At 32.7% G+C, this 24,382-nt stretch overlaps 1 protein-coding gene across 2 annotated transcripts in view; it reads right to left on the bottom strand.

Annotated features, from left to right (window-relative positions):
• LOC144432808 (intersectin-1-like) overlaps positions 1 to 24,382 on the bottom strand; it is a 305,852-nt gene that overhangs the window by 182,971 nt on the left and 98,499 nt on the right. For both annotated transcript variants that reach the window (XM_078121087.1, XM_078121088.1), the window contains 5 exons: positions 19,549 to 19,698; positions 15,730 to 15,870; positions 10,140 to 10,227; positions 9,004 to 9,143; positions 4,535 to 4,683 (listed from right to left, as the gene is read on the bottom strand). In XM_078121087.1, the coding sequence (XP_077977213.1) occupies positions 4,535 to 4,683; positions 9,004 to 9,143; positions 10,140 to 10,227; positions 15,730 to 15,870; positions 19,549 to 19,698 (668 nt within the window). The remainder of the gene's footprint in view (positions 1 to 4,534; positions 4,684 to 9,003; positions 9,144 to 10,139; positions 10,228 to 15,729; positions 15,871 to 19,548; positions 19,699 to 24,382) is intronic.

Here is a 24,382-nt window from a genome sequence, read left to right as displayed (position 1 = left end):
GAAACTGGTAAGTGAACATAGCAAACTGCCATAACTACTTCATTCATATCATATAATCAAGCATATAATTCTATTTAAGACAAACTCATGTGTTTTCAAAGATATGCTAATATTAGTCACATTATCTTATCAAATATTCAGAATGGTCACCAGAGTTAAAAGTCATATTTTTTTATTCCTTCACTAAACTACTAAGTATGTACATTGTACACCCTGATGTTTGGTGATGATAATCTCAAAGTCTCAGTGTGACTCCAACAATATAATATCTACTATCAAGATTGATGTAGTAACTTGGGAACCAATATCTACTATCAAGGTTGATGTAGTAACTTGGGAACCAATATCTACTATCAAGGTTGATGTAGTAACTTGGGAACCAATATCTACTATCAAGGTTGATGTAGTAACATGGGAACCAATGTCTAACATCAAGGTTGATGTAGTAACTTGGGAACCAATGTCTACTATCAAGGTTGATGTAGTAACTTGGGAACCAATTCTACTATCAAGGTTGATGTAGTAACATGGGAACCAATGTCTAACATCAAGGTTGATGTAGTAACTTGGGAACCAATGTCTACTATCAAGGTTGATGTAGTAACTTGGGAACCAATATCTACTATCAAGGTTGATGTAGTAACTTGGGAACCAAGTTGTATGGTATATCATATTACAAATATACTATAATGTTAATCAATATGGATAAAAAATAACACATGACATTGTAAATAATTTCAAAAATGTCCAATTGTTGTTCAAAAGCCTGTAGTGCTAGTAAATTCTAATTTAAATTATCTGTTGATATCATTACGGATTTCTTCCGTTAACTTTGGGAGAATGAACAAACTACCTATTCACTTGTTTGAGTATAATTTAGTTGTTTGCATTTCTAGAACTGCTTGTCTACTGAAGGAAAAATAAATAAAAATGAATATCAAATAACATGATATGAAATACTCCAGCTATAATTCTTGATTACAATAAAGTTTAAGAAATTATGACTTAAAAGTGGAATTCAACACAAACTTTCTTGTATTTAATTTAATCATCAATGCCCAAAAGTAGTGCAACTAGCTTTTACAACAGTTCATTCACTGTTCAATATTAAAGACTGCAATATCAGTCATGAAATATTGGCTACAAACACAGATATTAAGCAAGTTAAATAATTAAAGACTCCAAAATACACTTGCTGTTTAACGAAGATATCCTGTCAACAGTTACATATTGCCTTTCTACACTTCACAGTGACATGATTCTGCAACTCGCAAACCAAATTTGTGCATCTTTTCTGTCATTAAAGTTCACTAGTCCATCTTGTTTAACCTTGTTTCCATTGTTTGTAATTGTCACATTAAAAAATAGAAAATAAAAGTTTCAATTTGACTAAAATGTTTTAAATTACTGTTGTATCCTGTCTTCATCATTTTGAACCGTACAGCTATATGATGAACCAAAGCTGCAGTATACATGCTGATATTGATAACTGCAATGGCCAAAACAAAGACTGCCATTGGATAAATGGAGAGCAATGACTGGACTTCACAACACGATTCAATTCGATATTACAACTATTATCATATATACTTTATGAATAACACATGAATTATCCTATATACTATACAAGTAACATTAATTAATTATCCTATATACTATACAAGTAACATGAATTAATTAATACTCATACATTCATAGCTAGAGATGCTTCAAATTCACCAGTACTACATACATATACTAACATTTCCTTTTACATGGAGGGCAATCATCTGGAGAAACAAGACAGCGTTTATGTTGGTCGGGGGCACACTATGTCTCTATTTATTGGCGCAACATGCTCTCTGATGGTTTTGTACAGGTAAGTTTGATGTTCACATGTCATTCCAGCTTGTTGGATCACTGGTGGTAGTTCCTGTCTGAAGAACCGAGTATCTGGCTGTCAAAGCACTTTTAACTCCTTCTCTGTTGAGGTGAGTGATTCACGCACAAACATATGTAAAATGGAAATGGGGATAATTTCCTACCCCGGGAACAGGTTTGAAGAAGTGATGCAGGTATGTAATCCAATCCCGCCACTCATAGTGTGGATGACCAGTAGTACTGTTCTTAAACAATTGGGCAATGTTTGGACTGCAAGACTGATTGACTGTGGATGCTAGCTCCTGTACAGTATCAATATTGGACCTTCTATATTTCTGTTTTATATAAGACCAAAGAAACAATCAACAGTGCATCTGGTGTGTCCACTCATCATGAAATTTAATTGAATTGAGTTGTGAAGTCCTGTCATTACTCTCCAGGCTAAGTATGCAATCCTGTTTTTGATCTGCTGACCACTGCAGTTATCAGCATGCATAGAGCAGCTTTGTTCTCCAAAGCTGTACTGTTCAAAGTGATGGTGAAGACAGGATACAACAGTGTTAGGACCATGACTTTTTGTGTCATTTTCACCTATGGTTTCCTGTTCACTGATTAGATAATTAACTTGTCTTGGCACACCTAAGCTTCACTACATATGCCAAACAACTGAACTTTTAATGGTGTTTTAAAAAACATTGGCCTAACCTGCCTAACTCTATGAGGGAGAAAGACATTTTGGGCAAAATCAAAAGTGTAATAAACTGAAATTAAATCATTACTACATGGTTCAATTGGCAAATCATACTCAACTGGTGAATCATAATCTATCAGTTCATCTTTAGCTGCATTGATACATTCTCTATAGTATGTGCTGCCTGATTTAGCTTCATTGATGTGTGTTGTCAGGTCACAGCATGCATTCAACTTTTCTTCTTCAGTGCGTGCATGGAATACTTTTTCTCGAAAGTCCTCACATCTCTGACAAACATCAGACTTTGGATTTGCGAATTGCACATGAGGACAAATCTGATGCCATACAAGTCGAAAGCTGTCATATCCAAATGGTCTCAGCTGGGCTTCATCACAAGCTGTACAGTAGAGGCCATGCATTGTTTTATAATTTTCAGATGCTGGTAAATGCACTGGTGGTTTGTTATCTGTACCTTTTGGGGCTGCTGGCTGTGGAAGTCCATGGTCTTCAGCATACCGAAGAATAAATTCAACACAGTGTTTAACTTGTTCGTATGTTAAGGCATGCTTTGGATGTTTACCAGTGTTTCCATGAATGCGTGGGATTGGACCATTTTGTCTCATATGTGCTTTTATGGTCTTCAAATACTTCAAAGTAATGTTGTGCAAAAATAAAAATGCTTCTTTACAAACTTCCCTGTCATCATATGCATACTTGTGTCGTATTCTTTTCTTGGCTGCATCTGGGTCGTCATCACATGACTTTGGATCAAACCCAAGGACAAGTAATTTACTCATTATCATGGCATCTTTGACTTCACGGTTGCAATCAAGTATTGAAAGTCTAATAGCAGTTATTTCATCAACATCAAAGTTTTTGAGACAGTTAGCACTGCAACAACCATTTCTGACTTAGCTCCAACTTAGTACGATCACTAGTACTATTGGAATATAGATCTGACTCGTTTTCACTACCACTAATTGATCGTTCGCTTGACAATTGTTCTGAGAGACGTGATGCCGCATGTGATGAAAATTCGTCAATATCGATACTAAGCTGTCGTGGATATCATCTGAATCAGGACAATCGTCATCACCAACAACATGCATAGCTGAGATACTGTTTCCGTCGATATTGACATCACCGGAGGATAGAGTTGACAGCAACACTGGTACTTCACACTCGTGTTGACTGCCTGAAAAATCCTGACTGAGATCTTCATCTGGGAAGTAGATTTCTCGCTCAGGTCACTCAGAACTCATGTCTACTATGGATATGTCTAAATTATATGATAGTGAAAGACACAATACTTAATATTTTTGGTTGTAAATGTCCACTGCATCCGAAGTAAACAAGGTTGAACTCAATTTCATGAACAGCGAAGTGACCTCAGAAAATCTACTTCCCGAGTCAAGTGACCTCGATCGCGATGACTAGTACATCGCAGTGTATATCGCGCTGGCGACACAACAATATTACATAATAAGAGAGCATTCAAGACTAGAATTGTTAGGATATCATCATTTCAACTAAATATTGCTCCATATTTATAATTACTATCTAGTAATACCAGCTTTCAAAGAAAGATTCATTGTCACTGAGACCCTGCAGATTTACAGTGGACGCGCACCACGTATAAATCAAATGATTACTCGATTTCTATTGGACAGCGTTAAGGTCCCTTTTGTCATCTGACGGCTCATTTTATATTGATACATGACTTACCCTTTACTATAAGTGACTATCACATGACTTACCCTATACCCTAAGTGACTATCACATGACTTACCCTATACCCTAAGTGGCTATCATATGACTTACCTTATACTCTAAGTGACTATCACGACTTTAATACCCTATACCCTAAGTGACTATCACATGACTTACCCTATACTCTAAGTGACTATCACATGACTTACCCTATACCCTAAAGTATTTATGATCCATTCTTCTCGATGAATGAATGTCACATGACACACATACCTTGATTGTTGTTCTGCTTCAACCCTTTTCCTTCTATTACTTTCTTCAATTTCTTGTTTTACACGCACTAGTTCTTGTTGTTTTTGTTGGTATTGCACTCGAAGCCTCTGCATTTCTGCTGTTTCTTTTGGTAACTTAGCTTTGAGTTCCTGCAAACAATGGGACAATCATGTCAATCATCCTTACACATGAAATATAAGAGTTACATGCTATTATTCAAGTTTTTCTCAATTAACTCTTGTGACGCCACGTCATTGATATCCGCGACATAGCAATTCCGCATTCTAGGCCATGTCGTTGATATCAACGACAACAGAGTAATTTGCATATGCTGTCAATAAAGTGACGTTGTAATGGGTTTATCGCTGTCCCGCCCTTATGCCCATAATAAGTAATGATGTACACGATGTTATCTTATTAGATATTAAATTATTCAGGCGGGAAACAGTCACGTGCTCGATTTTTCTCACTTTTTGCCGCCGAATGCCAATAGCACCTACTTAGTAATGCCTAATATGGTTGCCGCTATGGATATGTATGTTGACCTTCGACATTATGCTAATATATTGAACGAAATAAACCCAAAAGACAATTTCTAGACAGTGGTAGCGATGATGATGAAGAATTTTACGTTTTGGAGGGAGTAAATTTTGTCCTCCTAGAACATATCGAAAACCCTCCGATAACTGTGACTTTTGGACTGACGTCGTCGATGGCTGGTCCTGCTATCCTGCCGATGACAAACCGCAAATGCCAATGCCGTACGATTACTCCTAGGTTGGTTTACATGAACTGATGAAGACGTTACGGCAGAATCTACATCGTTGTCTTTCGTCAGATTTTTGTCAACAGAGGAAGTGTTGGATATAATCGTCCATGAGACATATCGTTATGCTGCTATCTGTAGACTTATATGTATGCAGTATTTGTATATATGATATATTCAAATTTGTTTGTATTTACTGTAAACATCGACTGACAGTCCTTGTTGATTTTATGATAAATATTTTACTCAACATCCATACTATCTGTCTATTATTTTGTACAGATAATTTCCAATTGTAACCCTTGTATTTATCAAAAAACTAAATTTCACATGCTTTTTTGACTAAAAACGTAACTATGTTTTATTCCAATTTTCCCCAATTCCTTGGTCAAGTTACTGACCATACATTCATGTAAATTAAAATTCAATATTTCATAATTATTGATAAACTTGTAGATGAGACCATATCCCACCTGTTTTGGTGTAAAATGATCACTATCAAAACAATATGTACAACTGTGCAACCTAAAAAATCCTTGGCCTAGGGGGTCATTTGCATGGAAAGTCTATGGCATCTTAAGGGTTAATACATTGTTCAGGTTGGTAAAACATATCCTGGTAGTACCTTAAAGTGTATGTAAATAGGTTTCCAAAGTTTCCGACTTTTTGCCTGGAAATGACGTAGTTTTCATAGGTGATTGAAGATTTGTGTGACATTTTTGACAAAACTACAATATCAATTACGAAAAATTGATTTTTTTTGGAAAAATTCCAGAAATTGCTGAAGTTGTTTATGTATTTTATGACGTCACAACCGGAACAAACTTCAAATATGTCCGATTACATAACAAGCGATAGGAATATAGTAGTATACAGCCCGACGAACCTCTTTTTCTGTTCTCACTCTCAGTCACATCCAACTGCTCTCAACCTTGCGAACAATGCATTAAATTTTGCATTTATAAATGACTGGTCTTCATTCACTGACAAGGAAACCAAAGTCATACAATGAATATGTCTAAAAGGAAGTGCACTGTACTATAGTACTGTAGTACGTACGCGTATGACCATCCTGGCACGAGCATGTTTTGTTTTTGTTATTCATCGACGCGGCGTTATGGGTCGGTACGAAGATGTTGCTATCGCAAGTAAAAATCCCCATTATGTGGTACCAGCTCATAACTTTATACTAGTATGTTCTTTGAAAGTGTAATTTATGTTTCTTATCTGGTGAAATAACTTTCAAATCAACAATTTAGGACTCGTAATCACAGCCAACAAAAGAAACGTCATCGTTGCCAGTGTGGTAATATGTAGTACACAAGGACGCAGCATCTTATCATTCACGATCGTTTTTCATGAGTTTGAGAGTTGTGCAGTACTAAGACATCATTGAAAATGTTTGGAAACTCATCCTCATGAAAAGAAGCAAGCTGATTAGAACTTCCAAATCTTTTGTGAGAAAATCAGTGTAGACTCTAGCGTTGACGTCCCCCTGCCAGGCAATGTTAAGGCATGGTTAAACCAGATTTAAACTGAATGCCTTCCGTAAGGGCAAAGTTTTGAGATTGTCGTTCCTACAGACAATCGAATACAACAGCACATATGAAATAAGTTATTTTTTGTCACTGATTGCACTCATTGCTGTTAGTGATCTCCTGGCCAACCACAACATGTAATGTGAAACTTTATAAAATGTTCTAGCATAGCAATCACCGTAAAAAGAGTTTTAAAGGCCAAAAAAAAATTTTCTGGTCAGCGCCCATCACTTAAGTACCCCCCCCCCCCCCCACGTTATTTTTTTCTTCCGTAAGCCAATTCAGTCTGCAGATGAAAGGGAAAAGACAAAAGTAACTCTCCCTACATTAATTGTCACCAGTGAAGACAACTGAAAAACTAATCATGAACTAGCCTATGACATCTGCCCCACATACACACTTGCTGTAAAGTACTAAGTAAAAAGAACAGTAATTGCAATGATAAGTAGATTGATTAACATTTGTTGAGAATGTAAAAAACAAACAAGCGCATTGTCGCACCACTTTAGACAACATTTCCTGACGAGAAACTATTTTTTCCTTTTTAGTGGCCTACAAAAATATGCCAATAACTTAATAAAACTAAAAGCTACATTAGTAATATTTTCAGTATTTGGTATCGCAAATGTGTGTACCAAGTTATAATGAATTTGAAGTATGCATTCTTGAGATATAGCCTAATTACCGAAAACCATTAATTATGTAAATTGCTCATTACTATTCACAGGATTTTTACCAAAACCTAATCAAGTCTTGCCATTACCCTACAAAATACGTCTTCAAAATTTCGACTTCCACCCACTAAATACATCTCTTCCTTACGGAAGAAAAAAAATGGACGCCGCGATCGTGTTCCGGCAGTGACGCAATTTTCCGAAGACTCTCGAAGCAAAATGCTCATCGTAGATTTCCAAAAAATTCAATTTTTCACTATTAATATCGTATTTTTGTCAAAAATGTCATACAAATCTTTAATCACCTATGAATACTACGTCATTTGCAGGCAAAAAGTCAGAAACTTTGGAAACCTATTTACATACACTTTAATTATTCTTGTTATGCCACCTAGCTATAAAACTAGTAAATGACAATGAAAGTTTATTGACCTTAACAGTTGAAATGTTACTTGTATGAAAAACTTGGTTTTGTGAAAAGAACTAAAATTGTGTTATACATGACTGTGACCTATATCTTGTAATGTTATACATGACTGTGATCTATGTCTTGTAATGTTATACATGACTGATCTATGTCTCGTAAGGTTATACATGACTGTGATCTATGTCTTGTAATGTTATCGAGACTGTGATCTTTGTCTTGTAATGATATACATGACTGATCTATCTCTTGTAATGTTATACATGACTGATCTATGTCTTGTAATGTTATACATGACTGTGATCTATGTCTTGTAATGTTATACATGACTGATCTATGTCTCGTAAGGTTATACATGACTGTGATCTATGTCTTGTAATGTTATCGAGACTGTGATCTTTGTCTTGTAATGATATACATGACTGATCTATCTCTTGTAATGTTATACATGACTGATCTATGTCTTGTAATGTTATACATGACTGTGATCTATGTCTTGTAATGTTATGACTTATCTATGTCTTGTTATGTTATACATGACTGTGATCTATGTCTTGTAATGTTATACATGACTGTGATCGATGTCTTGTAATGTTATACATGTTTTGTAATGTTGTACATGACTGAACTATCTTGTAATGTTATACATGACTGTGATCTATGTCTCGTAATATTATACATGACTGTGATCTATGTCTTGTAATGTTATACATGACTGTTATCTATGTCTTGTAATGTTATACATGACTGATCTATGTCTTGTAATGTTATACATGACTGTTATCTATGTCTTGTTATGTTATACATGACTGTGATCTATGTCTTGTAATGTTATACATGACTGATCGATGTCTTGTAATGTTATACATGTTTTGTAATGTTGTACATGACTGATCTATCTTGTAATCTATGTCTTGTCTATGTCTTCTAATGTTGTACATGACTGTGATCTATGTCTTGTAATGTTACAACAGTGTTTTTCTCAATTAAAACTTACAATAACTTGTGCATAACAGTGATCTATGTCTTGTAATGTTACAGCAGTGTGTTACTCAATTAATACTTACAATAAGTTGTGCATGACTGTGATCTATGTCTTGTAATGTTACGGCAGTGTTTTTCTCAATTTCTTCCATTTCAGCCAGAAGCCTCTTCATTGTTGTTTGTTTGTTGTTGAAACTGAACATGACAGTTCTCAGAGTATCACCTGAATGTATACAACACAGTAACTATAATCATACAGAGTAGTAGTACACTTAATCTATGAATACTATATGAAATGCTATTTTACAAATTTAAATTTTATTAGAATATGCAAAATGTGCATTTACTTTATGCATATTATTTTCATATGATTAATAATTGACAATTATAATACCCCAGAATACAGCCTATGCAAGGCTGGACAGGCTGCTTTCAAAGCACAATACACTTTGGCTATTTTCGGAAATTGATGTCACTAGAGGTACTAAGTCACATGATATTATGTGAATGAAGTGGCGGCTTCTGGATGTTTAGAGTGGGCAAAATATCAAAACTGGCACAAATTAGCAGTAACAGTTGAAGTAATGGGTGATTTCAACCATGCTGTTAGCAGCAACAGTTGAAGTAATGGGTGATTTCAACCCTGCTGTCAGTAGTAACAGTTGAAGTAATGGGTGATTTCAACCCTGCTGTCAGTAGTAACAGTTGAAGTAATGGGTGATTTCAACCCTGCTGTCAGTAGTAACAGTTGAAGTAATGGGTGATTTCAACCCTGCTGTCAGTAGTAACAGTTGAAGTAATGGGTGATTTCAACCCTGCTGTCAGTAGTAACAGTTGAAGTAATGGGTGATTTCAACCCTGCTGTCAGTAGTAACAGTTGCACTAATTCACCACTTTACAACTGTAACTGTATCTTATAATCTACATATTTAGGTACCCCCTCCCTGCCCCTCTCAATGTACTCCTTTCTAAGGTGACTAACAATTAAGAACACATTCAAGCAAAGAACATGCAAAGATGTATTAAATGTTTTATAATACCTTAGAATATTGCATACACACATATATAAACGTACACATGCATACATGCACATATGCACAAATACACACACGCACACACATACACACATATTTATCCACACCTCTCTCTTTGGATGAAAATTTGAAGACAATCAGAACTGATTGCAATACATCACTGACATGACAAAATTGATCTTTACCTGTTGGATTATCAATGCTCATTTTTTTCAACTGACTTAAGGAGTTCTCTTTCTCTTGTTCCAAATACAATTCCCTGTGTCTGTATTCCTGACAAGAAAAAATAAATTATGTAGCCGTACTCGGATGTTATTAAGAACAAAGGGGCCAATTCTACTTTGTCAGGTGCAATAATGTATGTAACATACTATTCCAACCAGATTTAAACTGAATGCCTCCCGTAAGGGAATCACTAATTATGCAAATAATTCATTAAACTAAAAAAACTATGGTAACAGGCTTTGTTTTTTGGACAAGCGTGCTTTCTTAGGTTAATGTATGTAAGAGTGTATGATACTGCTTAATTACTGAATATCGTTCATTATTCAAAATACTCATTAAAGGAAAAAGTTGTAGCAACAAACTTCACAGGACTGGTGCGTATTATTATGGTTGATGTATGTATCATACGAAATTTGAAGCTTGCATTTTTAAGATACAACCTAGTTACCTAAAATCATTAATTATGCAAATTTTTCATTAAAACTAAGCTATATAAAAGATTTTATAGGACATATCCGCTTTGTTATGGTTAACGTATGTTCTAAATTGTATTGAAATTGAAGTATGCAGTCTTAAGATATAGCCTAATTACCGAAAATCATTAATTACGCAAATTATTCATTAACACTGTAAGGTACATCAACTAACTTTATAGGACATACACAATTTGTTATGGTTAATGTATGTACTGAATTGTATTGAAATTGAAGTATTCAGTCATAAGATATAGCCTAATTACCAAGAATAATTAATTATGCAAATTATTCATTAACATTGAAACGTACACCAACAAGCTTTACAGGACATATGCGATTGTTATGGTTAACGTGTGTACTGAATTATGTTGAATTTGAAGTATGTATTCTTAAGATATAGCCTAATTACCAAAAATAATTAATTATGCAAATTATTCATTAACGCTGTAAGATACATCAACGAATTTTATAGGACACATGTATGTTGTTATGTTTAACGAATATACTAAATTATATTGAAATTGAAGTATGCAGTCTTAAGATATTGCGTAATTAGTTGATTTCATGAATATTTTCTCTAATTAAACATTAACAGATCTGGCTCAAAACCTAATCAGGTCTAGCTATTACCCTAAAGATTATATATCCCAAATTTCATTACAATTGAGCCAGTCGATTTTTAGAAAATGATGACACAGACACACAGACAGACAGACAGACACACACACAGACAGACATTCCCCTTTTAATACCTCCCGTACCCTTACAGGAGGTAAAAATGTAATGTTTAAGATACTGAGAATTATTAATATACTCCTTCTCAGACGCCTTTCAAACACAATATACAGCAGAGGAAATTAAGCTGTCCAGAATAAAATGTCTAATGGATACAAAAGGCCTTTCAAACACAATATACAGCTGAGGAAATTAAGCTGTCCAGAATAAAATGTCTAATGGATACAAAAGGCCTTTCAAACACAATATACAGCTGAGGAAATTAAGCTGTCCAGAATAAAATGTCTAATGGATACAAAAGGCCTTTCAAACACAATATACAGCTGAGGAAATTAAGCTGTCCAGAATAAAATGTCTAATGGATACAAAAGGCCTTTCAAACACAATATACAGCTGAGGAACACAATATACAGCAGAGGAAATTAAGCTGTCCAGAATAAAATGTCTAATGGATACAAAAGGCCTTTCAAACACAATATACAGCTGAGGAAAGTAAGCTGTCCAGAATAAAATGTCTCAACAGATACAATAGGCCTTTCAAACACAATATACAACAGAGGAAAATAAGCTGTCCAGTACAAAATGTCTCAACAGATACAATAGACCTTTCAAACACAATGTACGGTACAGCTGAGGAAAATAAGCTGTCCAGTATAAAATGTCTCAACAGATACATTAGGCCTTTCAAACACAATATACAGCAGAGGACAGTAAGCTGTCAAGGAGAAAATGTCTCAATGGATACAATTGTTGCTAGTGCCTGTCTCTTGCAGAGGGTGATTCAAATAATATTGAATTATTTGTAATACAATTGTTGCATTGTCTGTATGGCATCATTTGCATGTACATGTAGTTTGCAATCATATGATATAATGTATTTGTTTTTCTATCAAAATTCTGACAAGGACACGCTGTTTGTCATGCAGTCCTTGTTTTGTAAATCTTTCTAAACCTCTCGAAGAGAGAGATATATGCAATAATTGCATTTAAGATGTACAGTCAAACCTGTCTTAGCGGTCACCCTGACAGAGCGGTCACCTTCTCACAGCGGTCACTTTGTGGCAGTCCCGTCCAATTTACCATTGTAATGACACCTGACAGAACGGCCACCTTTGTAACGCGGCCAGCGGCCACTTGTTACCACCCCGGTTTGTTAACAATACTGTGTATTACGGTCGGTATCTTTTATTTCAAACTGCCAATTCTCACAGAAATTTATGAAAGACAGTCCGATGTTTTGTTTGGGTCTACCACGCTTTTGTTTAACTCATCGGTGGGCAAAGTGTTAATGTCCACGTCATTCATAACCCCCGGGGAAACAATAAGGTGTCGTACGTTATTCACAGCGGCCAAGTGGGGGACATCGGCAGGGTAACATCAAGCGACTGACCGCCAATATACGTTATTGTGCCAGTAATGGTCGTTTTAACACTTTCTGAGCACTGAAAGGAGTAACAGTTTAACGTGCGGAGACAAACATGAACATCAAAAAGGCGGGTCGAAGGTCAAAGTGCGTCATCATATTCACACGTGGGCTAAACAAAAACATCAATGGCGGCCACTGTGCTTAGAATCAGAGCGATGACTTCATTCTTGTACCATTCTATGCTTTCGCATCGTATGTATCGTATCGCAACTATAACTCCTGTGTATTATCGAAATCATGGCAAAGAGTATTCGGAAGACATTAACCTTGAATGAGAAGATCGAGATGATTAGTCTGCACGAGGCGAGTGGTGGTTCAGTGGGGTCACGCAAACTAGCGGAGAAGTACGGTGTTGGGCGTACCATCCAGAACTACAGTCAGGCAATCCAGCATGTAACTGATTTGAAAGACTTTGTGCTGAGACATGGATTAGCAGATATGTTGAGTGCAGTCACAGATATTGAAGATGCCCTGGGAAAAAAGTTTGCTGAGAAGGTGTCATCTGCAAAACAGACATCAGTGCTACAATTCTTCAGTCCAGTTAAGCCATGAACAGTTATCCATGATCTATGTAAATGCATTTGTAAATATTTTTTTTCATTGCAAATTAAACCATTTAAACTGAGTTACATGTATATGTTGTATTATTTTCACCCCTCTATTGTTCGGTATTCAATGCCCTGGCCACCCAAAAGTGACAACAACCAACCCTCTACAGAAAGGCCACCTCTCTATAGTGGTCACTTTTCCCCAGTCCCTTGGGTGACCACTATACACAGGTTTGACTGTATATGAATTAAAGTCAACAATTCATCAGAAAGCTTTTCATTGATAATGTGAGGGTATACACTTGGATGGTACCTATATGTATCAAACTTTTGGAGATAACAGGCAAAATCTACTTTTCTATCACAAAAATTGCCGCCATGTTGCTATACATTTCAAGATCACAAAATTAAACGGCTTGCATATACTTCACAGTCAAACTCAAGTTATGCTTAAAATATTATCACTTGCAATGTTTTATTGAAAAATACCGCCAATGGCATTGTAGCACAACTGTAGTTTAAAAAAATGTCTATCCATATATTAGTCCATGCTAACAATAGGTGTTCATTTGCTGAATGACTATCCAGTTGCCTATCCAACCATGTTGCTATCTTTGCGATATACGCAATTATCATTTGGCTGTTGCTATGGTCATGTTGTTAGATATATTTGCATACAATTTTGAATGTTTTTGTTCACTTGTGTATGAATTCCTGACATTATCTTTGCAATAAGTGATCATTTGGCTGTTGCTATGGGCGTGGTCTAGTTGCTAGGCATATTTGCATACATTTTTTTGAATCTTTATTATTTTTCAGTTAATCCTCTTTTCATCTTCGCAATATATGTGATCATTTGGCTGTTGCTATGGGCGTGGTTTTGTTGCTTGGCATATTTGCAAACATGTTTGAATGTTTATTCATTTGTCTTGCAATTCCTTATTTTTGCAATATATGTGATTATTTGGCTGTTGCTATGGACGTGGTTTTGTTGCTAGGCAAATTTACATACATTTTTGGAATGTTTACTCACTTGCCTATCAGATGATGTTATCTAATCAAAAAAATATACTGCCATTTGGCTGTTGCTAAGGGCATGGTCATGGTTGCTATGGCAATTGTGTCAAAGTATTTTGAAGAAAATCTGCAGAATAACACTTCTAGAAACATCTCACCAAGTTTCAGTCACACTGTCCGAGTTCTTTTTGAGATATAAATTTTTGACCAAAAATGAACATTTTACACCTAATTTGCATATTACTGATGAGATAATTATATGCTTTAACATTTCTTCATCTATACACCCACAGATGCATCCCTGTTAAATTTCAGCCCAATCTGCTGAGTAGTTTTGGAATTATTGGTTTTTGACCAAATGGACTCATTTTTAGCCCTAATTTGCATATTACTAAGGGACTCATCATGTAATGAACAAATCTTACTTTACACCCTTAAGAATGTTCCCACCAAATTTCACAATAATCTGCCCAGTAGTTTCTGAGTTTAAGTTTTTTATTACTAAAAATCACCTTTTTTTACCCAAATCACACACCTATGATACGATCATTTTTATTTGAACAATTTCCCAACTAAACATCACAATCGGGTTAGCAGTTTTTAAGTTTTATTCGTCCACACACACACACACACACACAGACACCGCTCGATGCCTATAGCACTACTGAACCTACATTGTAGCTCAGTTGTGCTAAAAAGTGTGTGAAGAAAACTCAAATTTGGCTTTTGACTTTCAAAACTGTCAAGGTCACAGATCAACGTCTTAAAAGAAAGTTCATATTTAATAATATAGGCACTTGAATGGAGTCACTACATATTACACCTACAAAGTTAAGATGCATAATGTGTTATTAAACAACGAATATGGTTGCCATTCATCCATATTTGATTTGGTTGCAATATGTCACACTTTTGTGTTGGTTTGATTGAAATCAATTTGGGCATGGCAGAGATGACAATGAATGCATGCACACACACACATGAAGAGATGGAACCCAAGATATAAGCCCCTCTGCGCGGTGCCCATGATATGGGGGGGGGGGGGGGGGTAAAACAATAGTCATTTGGAACTTTTTCAGGAGTTTCAAATGATTATGACATAACTTTATGTCATACACTACAGGCATTGCTAGCACAATGGTGTTACAATATATCCATGGTTCAAATAATCATTGTAGATTACAAAAATAATTACTTTGGAATGGAAAGTTTGAAAGGACTGCAACATTTGTATCCACCTAATAAAGCCTTGATCACATTATGATTAAACAGTGTGAAATATACAACTTACATACAATCATAACACAGTTGTTTAAAATGTAGCCTAGACAGAACATGGACTTCTTACTTGTAATTGTTGATCTAGTCTTTCAATCTCTGTCAATTTAATACCTCTTGTTTGAGCCATTATAGTTAAACTGCCAGACTGGTCTGAAATGCCTCGTTTGGTATCACTTAGCTGTTTGCTCATTTCAATCTTTCTTGCTTCCTGAAAATTACAATATTTATCAGATGTCTTAAAATAGCACCAATGGCATTGTAGCACAAATGTATTTGGCTGTTGCTATGGGCATGGTCTTGTTGCTAGGCATATTAAAATACATTTTTGACTCTTAATTGACGTACATGTACCTACCTGTCTGTTGTTATCCTTGTAAAATGCATTATCACTTCATGTTGTCAAGAGAATGGCCATAGTTGCTAAAAAAAACCTGCAGATCGTATCTCCAGAAACATTCCTACCAAGTTTCAGCACCACTCACCATGTAGTTTTCAAGATACAAGTTTTTGACCAAAATATGCACATTTTAGCTCTAATTTGCATATCATTGATGAGATAATCATATCAAGAATATAACTTAATCCTAACAACCCTTAAAATGTATCCACCAAATTTCAGGCCAATCTGCCCAGTAGTTTTGAGTTTATTGAGTTTTTTTACTAAAAATAACAATTTTTGACCAAAAACGCACATCTCTGATACAATTAATTACATTTGAACAATTTCCATCTACATGCCCTAAGTAATGTTATACCAAGGCAATCACACACACACACACACACACACACACACACACACACACACACACACACACACACACACATCCACACAGACAGACAGACAAATGCCAGGTGATCCCTATAGCACTACTGAACCTCAGTTTAGTTGTGCTAAAAAACATGTTGTTTATTTATTGACATATCACAAATATCATGTCAACATCATGCTCCTCTAACACAGCTTTTTCGGAATCAAAATACACATGTACTCATTTTATTTCCATTTATCTAACCCATCAACAAATGAAAATCACAACCTGTCCCATAAAATTTGGTTTACTAAAGGCTTCTATGCCAGATAGATGTTCCGATTTCTTGCAAGACTTAGTTCATTGTTTCGCACACATCAGTGAGTAGGTCAGGGGGCGCAACATTGATGGTAGACAAAACATGTGAAGAGAGACGTTCATTTTGGCATCTCATCTACTCCCTCTAATGATTCAATTGTAGATTAAGTTTATCAAAGTTGATCTTTTTGTTGCATTTTTTATGTTAACAATTCATTTTATAAATAGAACTGCGCATTGTCACTGTATCTTATATGATGTCAACAAAACTGTCCTTTACAGAGTCAGTATACCTTTTGTGGGATTGATGCCAGGGCCTGGACCTGGATTTAGATCATTTTGATTCTGTCATAAAATGAATGCGCCCTTGCGACGCAAGGTGGGAAAATTATCGCATCATTTGTAATTTTAGAGGGCCAATGTCGCAAGGCAGCGGCCTTGACAGAACACTGCTATACATATCAGACATCTATGAGCTATACTACACATATCAGATATCTATAAGCTATACTACACATATCAGATATCCATAAGCTACATGTATACTAAACATATCAGATATCTATAAAAGTATAAGCTATACTATATATATCAGATATCTATAAGCTATACTATATATATCAGATATCTATAAGCTATACAAAACATATCAGATATCCATAAGCTACATGTATACTAAACATATCAGATATCTATAAGCTATACTATATATATCAGATATCTATAAGCTATACTATATCAGATATCTATAAGCTATACTATATATATATCAGATATCTAAAAGGGATGATATCAAAATCAAACACATCGTAATTACGCGTCCTCACGAGTAGTGATGAGTAGCTACGAGTAGTTACTATGTACTACGTGAAACAGGAGATAATGAGGTGTTCAAGTTCATGAATAACTGACAATAGATAATCAGTTCACTTTTCTTTGTTTCCTGTAAAGACGTCGTCTTTGAGCGTAGATACGCGTAATTTTTTATTGCCAACACACAATAGATAGTGATTCTCACCTTCCGTGTTTCCAATGTTGACATCGTCTTCTATCGTAGTTAATTGTAGTTTGTCATAATTTTCGATCGTCAAAGAAAACCACGTACTCCAGCCAGTAATGTGCTGATGAAACTAGTACTGTACATGTTTTTATGAGTGCAAGTTCATGGGCGATATTCATAAAAAAAACAATAAGATACGCACGAAATCAAAGTTTAAATATTCAGTAAATCTTTTCACAAACATGGCGGTATGTATTCGAAATTTATTGTGATGGACGCATGAACATAATATTGTAACAGTCCTGGGTTAACAGTAAATCTTTGAGGAAGATTATCGTACAATTGTGTGACTCTCAAAGCATCAATCGCGGCTAGACTTTCTTTTTTGTTTTTTGCACGGTCAACAAACTAACAGTACAACTTACAAGCTCACGCTTGGCGGCCATGGTAGGGCCAAGAAATGCTGTTGAATTTCCGGGTTGCGGAAGTGCAGTTTTGACTTTTATATCATCGAATAATGGGATTTGTTTTAATTATATATTCTAAAACAACAACTAATTTTTTATGTTTCTCAGTACAGTAACATTCCTAAATGATGGGGTTGAGTTGAGAAATCGCAATGTTCAGCAACACGTGGCGTGACTTTGGTAGATAAACATAGAGACGCAAGTGATGAACAAAGTCAGTTATTCATAGCTTTAAATTTCATTATATAATTTTAAAATGACGTTTTTCCTCACAACTTTGAAGAAACAAAATGTTTTTAGGTGACTTCTAAATCAATCAAATCAAACGATATATTAATGCGCGATAAACTTTAGTTTTTAATTTGTTTTTGTGGACAATGTTCGAATTTGACTGACGAATCCTGCGACTAGAATCTAACACGATCAATGCACTGTTCACCAGCCAGACGAAAATGGTCGACATGTTTGTTGACTAGCTGAGAAGTGCATAAGGAACTTGTGAGGCAGTCCGAATAAATAGATGTAAAATACGACGTTTCTAATAAAAATTCTTCTTCAAGGTATTTTTAGGCAAGACATATTAGGTAAACACCTGAATATATCTGAAACACTTAGTTGACTAGCCGACTGTACGAATGCCATATATTAGAAGGCATCGAATGAATAACATTGAACAAAGTAAGCATGAAACTGATTTGCACAGGAAAAAAAATCTTTTTGTTTCGTTATTTTTTTCACAATGAAGACTATGCGTCAATGATCGTAGTTTGGGCTCATGAATAACAGACAATAGGTGTTTACTTTTTATTGTCTACAACCTACAGTACATGAATATGCGTTGAGACTTATGAATATTCACCGTAGTACATCGTAACTACTAGTAGCTACTCATCTTTACTCGTTACGACACGTAATTACGATGTTTTTGATTTTGATGTCGCTCCTAAGCTATACTACACATATCAGATATCAATAAGGTACATGTATACTAAACATATCAGATATCTATAAGTTATACTATATATATCAGATATCTATAATGTACGATATACATATCAGATATCTATAAGCTATACTATATATATCAGATATCTATAATGTACGATATACATATCAGATATCAAAAAGCTATAAAACACTATAATGACCTCTCAATATTATTTCTAAAATCTCACTGTTATGAAACATTAACATCGTCAAGTTCACTTGTATATATTATCATCACCACCACCATTACTCTATCATTGTTGTCATTATTCTCATTGTCATCAATGCCATCAACTTCTCAAACATACACATAGTCCAATCTGGACAACACAGATGACACAATAATATTGAAGTGTATATCTTACCAAGCCATCAATTTCATAATCTAATGTCTTATTCCTGGCTTTCAGATGACATACTTCTTCTTGTTCTTTAATTCTCAAATTATTTAATTCTTGTCTTTTATTTCTCTCCCATTCCAACTGTTTTTGTCTCTCTAGCTCCCTCTTTGCTGCCTGTAAAATATAAGTTTATAACATATCATGTCCATGTTTTAATATAAGTTTATAACATGTTATGTCCATGTTTTAATATAAGTTTATAACATGTCATGTCCATGTTTTAATATAAGTTTATAACATATCATGTCCATGTTTTAATATAAGTTTATAACATGTCATGTCCATGTTTTAATATAAGTTTATAACATATCATGTCCATGTTTTAATATAAGTTTATAACATGTTATGTCCATGTTTTAATATAAGTTTATAACATGTCATGTCCATGTTTTAATATAAGTTTATAACATATCATGTCCATGTTTTAATATAAGTTTATAACATGTTATGTCCATGTTTTAATGTAAGTTTATACCATATCATGTCCATGTTTTAATGTAAGTTTATACCATATCATGTCCATGTTTTAATATAAGTTTATACCATATCATGTCCATGTTTTAATATAAGTTTATAACATATCATGTCCATGTTTTAATATAAGTTTATACCATATCATGTCCATGTTTTAATATAAGTTTATAACATATCATGTCCATGTTTTAATATAAGTTTATACCATATCATGTCCATGTTTTAATATAAGTTTATAACATATCATGTCCATGTTTTAATATAAGTTTATAACATGTTATGTCCATGTTTTAATGTAAGTTTATACCATATCATGTCCATGTTTTAATGTAAGTTTATACCATCATGTCCATGTTTTAATGTAAGTTTATACCATATCATGTCAATGTTTTAATATAAGTTTATAACATATCATGTCCATGTTTTAATATAAGTTTATAACATGTCATGTCCACGTTTTAATATAAGTTTATAACATATCATGTCCATGTTTTAATATAAGTTATAACATGTTATGTCCACGTTTTAATATAAGTTTATAACATATCATGTCCATGTTTTAATATAAGTTTATAACATATCATGTCCATGTTTTAATATAAGTTTATAACATGTCATGTCCATGTTTCAATATAAGTTTATAACATATCATGTCCATGTTTTAATGTAAGTTTATAACATGTCATGTCCATGTTTTAATATAAGTTTATTAGATGTCATGTCCATGTTTTAATGTAAGTTTATAACATATCATGTCCATGTTTTAATGTAAGTTTATACCATATCATGTCCATGTTTTAATATAAGTTTATAACATATCATGTCCATGTTTTAATATAAGTTTATAACATGTTATGTCCATGTTTTAATATAAGTTTATACCATATCATGTCCATGTTTTAATATAAGTTTATACCATATCATGTCCATGTTTTAATATAAGTTTATAACATATCATGTCCATGTTTTAATATAAGTTTATAACATATCATGTCCATGTTTTAATGTTTATAACATATCATGTCCATGTTTTAATGTAAGTTTATAACATATCATGTCCATGTTTTAATATAAGTTTATAACATATCATGTCCATGTTTTAATATAAGTTTATAACATATCATGTCCATGTTTTAATATAAGTTTATACCATATCATGTCCATGTTTTAATATAAGTTTATAACATATCATGTCCATGTTTTAATATAAGTTTATAACATATCATGTCCATGTTTTAATATAAGTTTATACCATATCATGTCCATGTTTTAATATAAGTTTATAACATGTCATGTCCATGTTTTAATATAAGTTTATAACATATCATGTCCATGTTTTAATATAAGTTTATAACATATCATGTCCATGGATGTTTTAATATAAGCTTATAACATATCATGTCCATGTTTTAATATAAGTTTATAACATATCATGTCCATGTTTTAATATAAGTTTATACCATATCATGTCCATGTTTTAATATAAGTTTATAACATATCATGTCCATGTTTTAATATAAGTTTATAACATACATGTATCATGTCCATGTTTTAATGTTTATAACATATCATGTCCATGTTTTAATATAAGTTTATAACATATCATGTCCATGTTTTAATGTTTATAACATATCATGTCCATGTTTTAATAAAAGTTTATAACATATCATGTCCATGTTTTAATGTTTATAACATATCATGTCCATGTTTTAATATAAGTTTATAACATGTCATGTCCATGTTTTAATATAAGTTTATAACATATCATGTCCATGTTTTAATGTTTATAACATATCATGTCCATGTTTTAATATAAGTTATAACATGTTATGTCCATGTTTTAATATAAGTTTATAACATATCATGTCCATGTTTTAATATAAGTTTATAACATATCATGTCCATGTTTTAATATAAGTTTATAACATGTCATGTCCATGTTTTAATATAAGCTTATAACATATCATGTCCATGTTTTAATATAGGTTTACAACATATCTTGTCCATGTTTTAATATAAGTTTATAACATATCATGTCCATGTTTTAATATAAGTTTAAAACATGTCATGTCCATGTTTTAATATAAGTCTATAACATATCATGTCCATGTTTTAATATAAGTTTATAACATAAAATGTCCATGTTTTAATGTTTAAAACATATCATGTCCATGTTTTAATATAAGTTTATAACATATCATGTCCATGTTTTAATATAAGTTTATAACATATCATGTCCATGTTTTAATATAGGTTTTTAACATGTCACGTCCATGTTTTAATATGAGTTTATAACATGTCATGTCCATGTTTTAATATAAGTTTATAACATATCATGTCCATGTTTTAATATAAGTTATAACATGTTATGTCCATGTTTTAATATAAGTTTATAACATATCATGTCCATGTTTTAATATAAGTTATAACATGTTATGTCCATGTTTTAATATAAGTTTATAACATATCATGTCCATGTTTTAATATAAGTTTATAACATGTCATGTCCATGTTTTAATATAAGTTTAAAACATGTCATGTCCATGTTTTAATATAAGTTTATAACATATCATGTCCATGTTTTAATATAAGTTTATAACATATCATGTCCATGTTTTAATATAAGTTTATAACATATCATGTCCATGTTTTAATATAAGTTATAACATGTTATGTCCATGTTTTAATATAAGTTTATAACATATCATGTCCATGTTTTAATATAAGTTATAACATGTTATGTCCATGTTTTAATATAAGTTTATAACATATCATGTCCATGTTTTAATATAAGTTTATAACATGTCATGTCCATGTTTTAATATAAGTTTATAACATATCATGTCAATGTTTTAATATAAGTTTAAAACATGTCATGTCCATGTTTTAATATAAGTTTATAACATATCATGTCCATGTTTTAATATAAGTTTATAACATATCATGTCCATGTTTTAATATAAGTTTATAACATATCATGTCCATGTTTTAATATAAGTTTAAAACATGTCATGTCCATGTTTTAATGTTTAAAACATATCATGTCCATGTTTTAATATAAGTTTATAACATGTCATGTCCATGTTTTAATATAAGTTTATAACATATCATGTCCATGTTTTAATATAAGTTTTTAACATGTCATGTCCATGTTTTAATATGAGTTTATAACATGTCATGTCCATGTTTTAATATAAGTTTATAACATCATGTCCATGTTTTAATATAAGTTATAACATGTTATGTCCATGTTTTAATATAAGTTTATAACATATCATGTCCATGTTTTAATATAAGTTATAACATGTTATGTCCATGTTTTAATATAAGTTTATAACATATCATGTCCATGTTTTAATATAAGTTTATAACATATCATGTCCATGTTTTAATATAAGTTTATAACATATCATGTCCACGTTTTAATGTTTATAACATATCATGTCCATGTTTTAATATAAGTTTATAACATATCATGTCCATGTTTTAATATAAGTTTAAAACATGTCATGTCCATGTTTTAATATAAGTTTATAACATGTCATGTCCATGTTTTAATATAAGTTTATAACATATCATGTCCATGTTTTAATATACGTTTATACCATATCATGTCAATGTTTTAATATAAGTTTATAACATATCATGTCCATGTTTTAATGTAAGTTTATAACATGTTATGTCCATGTTTTAATATAAGTTTATAACATATCATGTCAATGTTTTAATATATTAAGTTTATAACATATCATGTCAATGTTTTAATATAAGTTTATAACATATCATGTCCATGTTTTAATATAAGTTTATAACATGTCATGTCCATGTTTTAATATAAGTTTATAACATATCATGTCAATGTTTTAATATAAGTTTATACCATATCATGTCAATGTTTTAATATAAGTTTATAACATGTTATGTCCATGTTTTAATATAAGTTTATACCATGTTATGTCCATGTTTTAATATAAGTTTATAACATATCATGTCCATGTTTTAATATAAGTTTATAACATATCATGTCCATGTTTTAATATAGTTTATAACATATCATGTCCATGTTTTAATATAAGTTTATAACATGTTATGTCCATGTTTTAATATAAGTTTATAACATATCATGTCCATGTTTTAATATAAGTTTATAACATGTTATGTCCATGTTTTAATATAAGTTTATAACATATCATGTCAATGTTTTAATATATTAAGTTTATAACATATCATGTCAATGTTTTAATATAAGTTTATAACATATCATGTCCATGTTTTAATATAAGTTTATAACATGTCATGTCCATGTTTTAATATAAGTTTATAA

This window comes from Glandiceps talaboti, chromosome 3 (assembly GCF_964340395.1).
Source record: "Glandiceps talaboti chromosome 3, keGlaTala1.1, whole genome shotgun sequence".
In the NCBI taxonomy this organism is placed as follows: domain Eukaryota; kingdom Metazoa; phylum Hemichordata; class Enteropneusta; family Spengelidae; genus Glandiceps; species Glandiceps talaboti.
Note: the sequence above shows the minus strand (reverse complement) of the source record. Positions and strands in the feature narration are given on the sequence as shown.